Source organism: Schistosoma mansoni (assembly GCF_000237925.1).
Source record: "Schistosoma mansoni, WGS project CABG00000000 data, chromosome 2 unplaced supercontig 0120, strain Puerto Rico, whole genome shotgun sequence".
Lineage (NCBI taxonomy): Eukaryota > Metazoa > Platyhelminthes > Trematoda > Strigeidida > Schistosomatidae > Schistosoma > Schistosoma mansoni.
In genome coordinates this window covers 73,399-83,865 of record NW_017386000.1, presented here as the reverse complement: position 1 = coordinate 83,865, position 10,467 = coordinate 73,399, and the positions used below count along the sequence as shown (strand labels likewise).

General features: G+C 39.4%; 1 protein-coding gene across 1 annotated transcript; it reads right to left on the bottom strand.

Moving 5' to 3' along the window:
- Positions 1–2,620: 2,620 nt before the first annotated feature.
- Positions 2,621–10,115, bottom strand: Smp_066640 (hypothetical protein; the record flags this gene model as incomplete). The annotated part of the gene is made up of 2 exons (XM_018791549.1): positions 2,621–2,935; positions 10,017–10,115. The coding sequence occupies 2 exons, from the start codon at positions 10,113–10,115 to the stop codon at positions 2,621–2,623; spliced, it is 414 nt and encodes a 137-aa protein (XP_018645260.1).
- Between the last annotated feature and the right edge of the window lie 352 nt (positions 10,116–10,467).

Here is a 10,467-nt window from a genome sequence, read left to right as displayed (position 1 = left end):
TCTCAGATGAAGAGACAATGCTTTCTCATCTTTAAGTATACCGCTAACTAAATTTCAAGTCTAATTCGTCTTTTTTTTAAACCTACGTGAAAAACAAATAAGTTGCGCAAGTAATAATAAGTTCTTATGTGACTATGAAAGAAAGGTACATACCACACTGAATATTCTGGACCAGTTCTGCTTAACAGTGTATAGCTTTCATAATGAGGTACTTAGACTACTGGGCAAGAAGTTCCAGTACAATCACTGACGTTCTGACACAATTTTGTCCACTGACTGCCATATCAACAATCCCAACAGTGGACTAACAATTGTGAGTCTTCAGTCGTTCGAAATGAAATCATTCTCTTGCTCTGCGCAGTACAGGTCATGGAGAAAGTAATGAACGAACCCTTCCACAACCATCTGCCTGATAATTCTATGCTTTATGATTCACATGGTTTTATTCCATGTAAGTCATGTATTTACTCCCTAAAATAGCTAGACCTTCTAACTTGAACACAACCATCATGAGTACATGTGCCTCTGAGTTTTCTTTAGGGCGATCGACGGAATCGGCCATCTTGTCTTCTACCCAAGAAGCAAAAAGCCGACAGTAGTGTCTATCTAATTAAGTGGGTCTTAAACAATCTATGGGATTGATTGTAAGCTGTCGGAGTTTGCTCTACACTTATAAATTTATTTCTAATGAAATCTGGAGTGTCACAAAGACACTTTTTAAACGAGTATTCTTCCGACTGAAGGTCGGCACTTGGCTGACATTATAAACACCCGAATTCTCCAGTATCTTGATTATTTGAAGACTTAACTAAGTACCAAATTACACACGTAGGCCTGTGACCTTTCATGGAGGAGCAAAAGACACTGACGAAAACTCTCCAACCAACGCTGTCCAGAGCCCACCTTTTCAATTGTCTTCAGATAGAAGTTTGTTTTTTCTCTGTCATAATAGGTTGGTCCTGATGGTATCCGTTCAACGAACTCCCCAAGTACACCATAGTGTCGAATAACATTTCATAAGCTCTTTTTATCCACACTGTCGAATGCTTCCTCACGGTCAAGGAAGTTGATACATGATGACGACTTCCATTCATTTGAATACTCAACGATGATCCGTAGTGTCGCGATTTCGTTTGTGTTCAACCTATCCTTACGGAATCCAGCCTATTGATCTCGAAGCTGGACGTCTACTGAATCTTTCATCCGGTTCAGCAACACTCTGTCGGAAACTTTTCCCGGTACTGATGGTAGTGTGGTTCCTCCATAGTTCTCACACTTGCCCATATCTCCTTTCCTTGATATCTTGACGAGATGTCCTTCTTTCCAGTCTATCGGTAGCAATTTTTCTCCCCCCCCAAATCTTCCTGGATAGAACATGGAGCATGTTTGCAGTCACTTCTATGTGTGACTTCAGTGCCTCAGTTGTCAGATGCTGCTGCTTTCTCACTCTTGATTTGTCAGATGGCCATGTTGATTTCTTCTTTCGTTGGTGAAGTGACATCTAAAGGGAGATCTATGAGTGCTGCTTCGATGTCTGGTGGGATCAGTGGTCTGGTCCATTCAAGAGTCCTTTAAAGTGTCCTACCCACCTGTCCCTCTGTATTTGAATCTCAGTGATTGGCTTGGCCTTCCTTTCCTTCGGTGAGCGCCGAATAAATTCCAGAAGTATAAGTGGCGGCGCGGGACGAAGTCGTCGTTCTACAGATTTTTTCGGTGGTACGCAATGGAGGTACTGAGAAAGAGCAAAAAACGGAACGGTGAAGAGAAGAACAGATAGTGTTTATGACTAGTGAAGTTTAGCCATTTGTGAATGAACAATTAGGGTATGACTACTTAGAATCATCATCTTTTATTGGGTCAATTCCCAAGCAAATGTTTTGCATCAAGTCGAAGTAAACAAGCCATGGTACGGCAGCGAATGAACGAGGTTAGTGCTTTCTTGATCCCTTTCTGATTGTCCTCCATAGCACTGTTCTCCTCTTTGAGTGGGTCCTGTAGGGCTTTGAGCTGTGTTGGATTTGTTAGGTTGGTCGGCATCTCGAAGACTGTATGAAACCTTTGTAGTGTTTTTCCTTCGGTTGTCCAGTGCTCTTTTAGCTTCACTTTCATTTTGGCAGCCATCAAGTGATGATCTGAAGTTATGTCAGCTCAACACTTCAATTGACCTTGTGAATTTTTTGGTGATACAGAGACGATCCATTTGGATCTCCGTGATGTGGTCCGGTGATATCCATGTAGCTTTGCGCATACGTTTGTGGGAGAATATAGTACCACTCATAACCACTCTTTCTTGATAGATTGGCAAATCTGTCACCATTCTCGCTCTCTTCTCCTAATCAGTCCGTGTCGTCCCACTATTTCTTCAGAAGCTTACCTAATCTCACAATCAGTAAACGCAAAATGAGAATATTTAAAAAAGTCGTAGTATCTGATCAGGGTCAAAATTACTGAGGGATCCAAGTATCGCTACCCTTACTACTACAAAGGGCTTGGTCACCACTATACGCCACATCGAATGTTTCTTTTCGGCTATCGTTCAGCGATCAACAAACAATGTGCGGTCCTAAAGTTTCAAACATGACGTCAAGAAGTGCTGCTCCTGAATTATTCGAAAGGGTCTTCAGTCTCCACCAAGAACCTCATCTGAAACAACTCCTCGCATTATTTCCCATCGTTTCGAGAAAAATATCGTTTTCATGGAACATGACCCAGGCAAGTCAACTAAAAAGCCACGGACTAAGACTAAGCCTCTAAATTTTAGCCTGTCGGTCGAAGTTATGTTAAACTCACAGGGCACATGGCTGTATGGACACAGTGTTTCGTACAATACATCTTGTTCGTCCAGTAGGTATAACAAGGATATTGAAGAACTGTTACAAATAAGGTTGTAATTTCGTGTCTCGAAGTGTTCAGTAATCATGTTGATTATCAAACTCTATAAACTGCGCGACATGAACAAAGGTAGTCTATGTTAAATTTTATTGATAAGGTCACACATTGTATACACAGCGAGTCTTAGGTGTGCCCCGAGAAACTTGAAATCATTTCAAGTGGGTTTAAAAGCTACATTTTGCTTAGATAATCCTTTACCTCATAGTCTTCTAATCAACAGACTTCAGTCTGTTGGAATTATAAGCCCCTTATTGAAATGGATTAAGTCTTTCCTCACAAACAGATACCAAATAACCAAGATTAACTCTGCATGATCTACACCTCGACCAATAACCAATGGTGTTGTGCAGGGTAGTGTCTTGGGTCCATTGCTCTTTATAATCTACATTAACAATATATGCAAGTGCTTTATCACAGGTTAGACCTACCTCTGCACTGATGACTTAAAAATCATCTATAAAACTGATATTCGTGATGTACTTAGTACTGTGCACACAATCCTATATGAACTCAACATGGTAGACAACTGGTGCAAACGCTGGAGGTTAGAGTTCAACACAGAGAAATGCGGCTGGCTATGTATTGGAGACACATCTCTCAAAATAAAACTAACACTTCACAAGAACACACTGCCTAGACTGATATCAGTTACTGACCTAAAGGTACATTACTCAGACAGTCTTAATTTCTCAGAGCATATCTCAATTAAAGCATCTCAAATGCGGAGATTGCTTGGCTTCATCCTTCGTAATTTCTTCCAAAACGAAATTGAAATCATTCTTTATAAAGTCTGTGTAAGACCCATCGTCGGATACTGCTCGTTCTTATTTTACAACCTACGCCTATCCGATAAACTTAAGGTGGAAGGAATACAACAGGATTTCACTCGCAAAATACTTAAGAACGACTCACTCATTGACTGCAGTTCTAGATGCCACATCTTAGGAATAGAACCCCTCTAGAAAAGAAGGCTTAGGACTGTTTTGATTCTCTATTTCAGATTCCTCACAAACCTTACTCATTCCACATGTAACATAGTTCTCTCAAAAGAATCACATGAATACGACCTTCGAGATGTAGTATCCACAGTCAAAGTTGAGAAATACAGATCAAAAACTCGTGAAAACTTCTTCCTTATCAAGTATGCATTAATATGGAACAGTTTTCCTTCTGAAATACGCACGGCAGATAAATTACATACGTTTGTAAGACTTATCGATCAAGCCCTCACCTGCACAGATCTAGCACAAACAAACACATCCGCGTCCCAAACAGACATTATAGGTTCTCTACATATATAGACTAAATTGACGTATTTCCCTTCCTTGTAGTTGTACTAGATACTTTACCCTTCCTAATTGTTTTGTAACTGAAGTAGACAGGCATTTCAATGAACCTATCCGTCGCTAAGAGACCCTCACAAATACCCAAAAAAGTCAAAAGTAGCGCACAATCGACTGCCTACTACCGATTCTCTTGCATCTGCGGAACCTGTTATCCATCGACCGGTAAGGATAGAACAAAATAACATCAGCACAAATTTAGCGAGTTCCTTCTTGTCTATCCTTTTTCGGCTTTTTACTCTCCTGTACACTATGTTGTCTTGCCATCAATATTATTTCACCACTTGCTACCTTATCTGCAACTAATATATTTCTACACTTTTCCGCCTACTTAAGTAGAAAGCTATCTTACATCATACCCTTCTTGATGCCTATACTGTGATTGGCAACATACACTTTATATTTTAGTCAACTAAAAGCATTGCATCGATGCCTTACCCACAGTCCATAATTTGTAACTGTCTGATAAGCCTGAAAAATGGTTGTTATTAGAAGAAATTCATACTAGCTCTTGTTGCTAGAATGAAATGTGATAAGGGGCTCCAGATGAGAGAATGTAGTAATAACGAACAATGAGATGTGATATTTATCAAGGTGGAGGAAGGGAAGTCAAGGTTGGAATAAGGAAGGCTGTTTATTAGAACGGAGAGTGCATATAGAGAGTAGTGTGAAGAAAACTTACAACCATACCATTTATTGTCTGCTTTTTTCCTTTTTTCATCGGATGCCTGACACAGTTTTAATGAAAAAGTCCGAGTTAGCATGGTATAGGTTATCTTAGTAGAATAGCTAATCCAGCATAAAATTAGAAACATGAGTCTAAATGGTGAGCGTAGGCGAACAACCTCAATATCACAGGTTGATTGACTTGTTCTCATCCATAAAGAGCCTGATACAAACAAAATGTTCTGCCTCACAAACATGGGTGGATTGTAGCCATTGCCCTTACCACCAATGCTTGCTGGTCAGTGCATCCACCATCCCTCCTTTTGTGATGTCAGGCTCATTTAAGCTTATTTTTTGGATATATATCTTACCTCACACGGTGCTCTGTGTTTCACATCCTGTTGGAAAACACTATTTCTATGAGTACCATTTTGCAGGCTTATCAGACAGTTACAAATTATGGACTGTGGGTAAGGCATCGATGCAATGCTTTTAGTTGACTAAAATATAAAGTGTATGTTGCCAATCACAGTATAGGCATCAAGAAGGGTATGATGTAAGATAGCTTTCTACTTAAGTAGGCGGAAAAGTGTAGAAATATATTAGTTGCAGATAAGGTAGCAAGTGGTGAAATAATATTGATGGCAAGACAACATAGTGTACAGGAGAATAAAAAGCTGAAAAGGGATATACTAGCGCGAACTCACACTAAATTCCTACTGATCTTATTTACTATGTTGTACTTCATGGTCCCTCATGTAAGGAAAGACAATCAGACGCTGCTTAACATAGCAAGCTATCATAAATGTGTTAAGCAACGACAAACTCGTTGTCATAAAACTTCTGATCGGCCATATCGTGGGGTCATTACTAACTCACTAGGGGGTGAGTGATTTGTATTGGTAAATAAATCTCCAAAATCATTAGCTCTGTAGGTGTTCGACACTGGGTGCTGACGTCGTTGGTTTTAGTGAACCCACATAACTGAAGGCTCTCAGTCATGCATCCGCATCGGATCACGAGTTGCAACGGCGTGCTCAACGCCTCCTACGATCATTAACTGGTTTAGATCAGTCACTTCTCCTTATATTGATGATCTATCACATATATCTCCCAACCTCCTCGCTTCTGACTTCTGATTTCACTGGGTGGGCACGAATCAGTTTATCGAAGGTGTCGCTGGTTAATTGTTGTCAAACTACAATACTTGTGGCATCGTCGATATTACGTGAGTCATGCCAGTTTACGGGCATAATCACATTGTTACGAATGCTGCAGGCTTTACTGTGATAAATTACACAATAAGGTTGGTCATAGAAACACTGTAAATTCTAGTACATGAGAAGTTTGGTGTTAGCGGGACATGAATGTTAATATAAGGGTTGGCACGCATTATAGAGTGTGCGTTACAACAAACTGTCGATGGTCAAGAGTGCATGCAAGTGAAGTCCAGAGCTCTTTACGTTAAGAAGTAGAGTAGTTAATACATAGCCAGCAAGTCAGAAATGTGGACTTTAAAACACGATCTGGCCTTGATAATATTCCTAGGCAAGTATAAAAAATATTACTGACAGCGCAGGACGTCACGCTACAAATATATATATATACATATGTTTCCCCATTATTTCCCCTTTACTGGTCGCTTGGTACGTTTTCGGTGGCATACCACGGTGCTTAAAAGAGAGAAAAAGAGAAGGGGGATAAGGAGAACAGAAAGTGGTCACGACTGGTGAAGTTTAGTCATTTGTGATGTAATAATTAAGGTATGAATACCTAGACTTATTCTCTTTTATTAGGTTAATTACTAATCATGTTTCAATAGGTTAAAAAAAGAAAGCCAAAGTATGCCGTTTGGTGAACAAAAGATTGTTTAAATGGTGACGGAATATAGCTTGAAGTTAATGTGTATTGTTGTAATTTTGTAAGGAAAACACAAGTTAGGTTACCGGACATCTTTTTCAGTCGTAATTATTATAACTCGTTCTTACTACTATAACTTTTGTAAAACCATTATTGGGCTCCTGTTTAAAGTAATCATCTAGTCTTGCTTGTAATGGCATTTCTCGGCAGGAAGTGTGTGCAGAAAAAGTTTACCAACACGAGTGAAAGAAGTGACTAGCATGATAAATTAGCATCAGTGCCATTGGTCAGCTGCATCCCGCTAAATCATAATGAGCCATAATCTAACAAAATCTTCTACCTTACCGATGTAAGTTTATTGAAGTTATATCCCCACCACCATGTCTGTCAGTATTCCACAAAACTATAAGCAGTCCTTCTCGGTGAGCCCGGAATAGTCATCAATGTGAGGAAATAAGATCACATATTTAGTGGTGCTTACTTACGCCACTTGCCCCTCGTGGAATAGCATAGGCCGTACAACAGGGTCAGGTCATCTGAGAAGTGCAAATTCAACTCAGATCGTGTATGAGACCTGAAAACTTTCGAAATTTATGGCTTATTTCACAAACGATTACTAATACAGTAGATAACACGAGTAATATCTCTGTTTGTGGTAGTAAAGGAATATCGTACATGCGAAACTTATCTTGGCATTCTCATCAGCCCTTGTGTGCGACGAAATCTCAGCACGGACACAGAAGGCTCGTCTAGCTTTCGCCAACTTGCGTCATTTATGGCGTAGACGAGATATCCGTCTACCGACCAAATGACGGATTTACTGCGCAGCAGTTCGCTCCGTCCTACTTTATGGCAGTGAAACATGACCGGTAAGAGTAGAGGATATTCTTGGGCTACTAGTATTTGATCATAGGTGTCTTCAAAGCATTGCTCGTATATCCTGGGACCACCGTGTAGGTAATGCAGTTGTTAGGAAACGGGTACTAGGTAAGGATGGTAAATCGATTGATGAAGTAGCGAAACTCCATCAATTGAGATGGCTGGGACACGTGTTACGCATACCCAACCACCGACTGCCCCGACAGGTGATGTTTTATGGTGTAGGAGTATGTTGGAATAGATCTAGGGGCGGCCAGACCAAAACGTGACACAATTCCGTGAAGTCACTGACAAGTGGACTGGACTATGGTGGTAGGTGTAGACCACCTGGTTGGGATCCGCGAGATGATAGCAACCGATGGTTAGAGACCTTGAATGACATGGCTCAAAGTCGTTTGCAATGGCGTAGGTGTATCCACTCTTTGTATTCTCCCAAATTCTAATCTTCTGAATTCTTCATGTCTATCTTGTTTCTCTTTCCAAGTTTGTTTCACTGAATTATACTCCTCCAATAACTTCTTCAAACCCTAATCTTTCCGATTACTGCTTATACTCTTACTACCTCTATCACTATGGGATTTGAATCGACAACTGCATCTCTGTGCTGATGTGGTATGGCAACTCGAATTGATATACGTACGTATGTACGAAATTCTACGTTGTGACTGACTGAGTACTATTCGCTTGCTAATCATAAATTCTTTTTGCCTGCTTTGAAAAATTCGTGGTGCAGAGGTAAGTAATTCAACTAACAATTCAGTTACGATTACTGTTAGTATCAAATTTTGAAATTAGATGTCCGTCTGTGTGAAAATCATGGCTTTTCCAAATTTCTGGTGACATGTGAACCCAAGCGGATAACAACAAGGGGTTAATGCTTTGACTACGAATTGCGGACATCCAGCTATCTTCATCAAGTCACTTCAATATCTTTAAACAATTGCAACGTATACTGAGAATCTAAGACTACTCAAACCTTTTTCCAAAGATCCGATTGGCGTTATGGTTATACTTTTGGCTTGATAGCATGAACATAATTGATACCACTCATTGGAGCCCACCTCTTTGTGGTGTGCACGACCCTCGAACTATTGATTGGTTCAGATATTTTCATAAGTATCTCTGCTGTGCCTTGCATCAATCCTAACCCTAATCTTTCCGATTACTGCTTGTACTCTTACTACCTCGATCACTATGGGATTTGAATCGACAACTGCATCTCTGTGCTAATATGGTGTGGCAACTCGAATTGATATACGTACGTATGTACGAAATTCTACGTTGTTGCTGACTGACTGATATTTAGTCTTTGCCTTCTCTCTAGGACCGCTCACCTTGAAGGTCATTCTAAAACAACCATGAACGGAGATCGAATCGCATACACCCGGAGTTCCGTTTCTCGCACGGAGTGGTGAATTGCTGGAATTCGTTACCAGATTACGTAGTATCAGCACGTTCTGTTGAAGCATTCAAAGCGAGATTTGATCTTCATTGTACTAAAAATTGCAGCGAATAATGCTGGTCGACTGACCTCATATCCATACTATTGAATACTGATTATTGAATATTATTCATATCTAATAGCTTGTTGTCGCTGGTTGATTTTACGCATTTGTTGATTTTTTAGTAGAGACTGTGCCTGCTTTACAGATCATTGTTCTTATCCCTTTTTTCAGTTGAAACCATGGATATCGATCCAGTACCATTCGTCTACGTCGTCTTGTACGTTTTCCACGTTAATACGTAAGATATGTCGTCTGCTATCGATCTTTGTTATACTCAACTGATGTGTGTCACTGGAATTTATCTGGTCCAGGTCTATTTGTATCGTCGGACTCCATAAGAAAAGCTACCGAAAAATTTGTTTTGAGGATTTATTTACCAGTACAAATAAATAGAACAAAAATGACTTCGAAATATCAAGAAATAATTTCTAAAGCAAGAATACTTACTAGGTCGACATCGATGATGGTTTTTATGAAACAGAAGTCAACAGGTTGAATTATCAGTAAAATGGGACTAAACAATTTCTCATCCATAAATTTTCCGGATTGAATTTCAAAACGTATATAAGTATCAATGCCAGGGTTGGACTTAATACTTTCAAATCAATCGGGCATTAGATAGGTAATTGGTAATGTATATATTTTTTTATATCCCAACGAGTAGAAAATTGTTTCTGACGTTTCGTGACCTTTTAAGATTGAATGAATAACCGAATTAGTTCGGTTAGTATTACTGAAGACGTATAATTGACATAAGTTATTGATAAGCAAGTTATTTTAGTGAACAGAAAGTTTCTATTTATTTTTATTGTAATTGTAAAATTGTTCAAACAATAACATTTAGGTTAACATTGTTCTAGGTTGAATTCACTTTTGCCCCTACGTATTCCTTTGGAGATAAGTCTCGAAGTGTAGTATCAGTTGTTGAAGTTCTGACTAGTTTATCTAAGTTATTATAGGTACTACCCATTATTCAAGAGTTAAGGAAATGGCTCTTTAGAGAAGACTTTCCGTTAATACGATTATGCATAGGTCCTATTTGTAAGCTTGCTTATTTGATATGGATTTCACTGAGATACTGAGACAAAAGAAGACATGTTGGAACGTTGTCATCAGCCTTGACACAGCAAGTACTATGGAACGCTACAGGTTGGTAAGAAATAAATGTATAATTAAAATCCGGAAAGCTCAGAGAAAGTATAAAATGCAGTTGGCACAATCTGCAATCAAGTAGCCTAAGAGACTATTCTCGTACCGAAGTTACAAAACAAGGATGCAGCATTGGATTCCCAACCTAATTAATGAAGTGTATCTGAAATGAT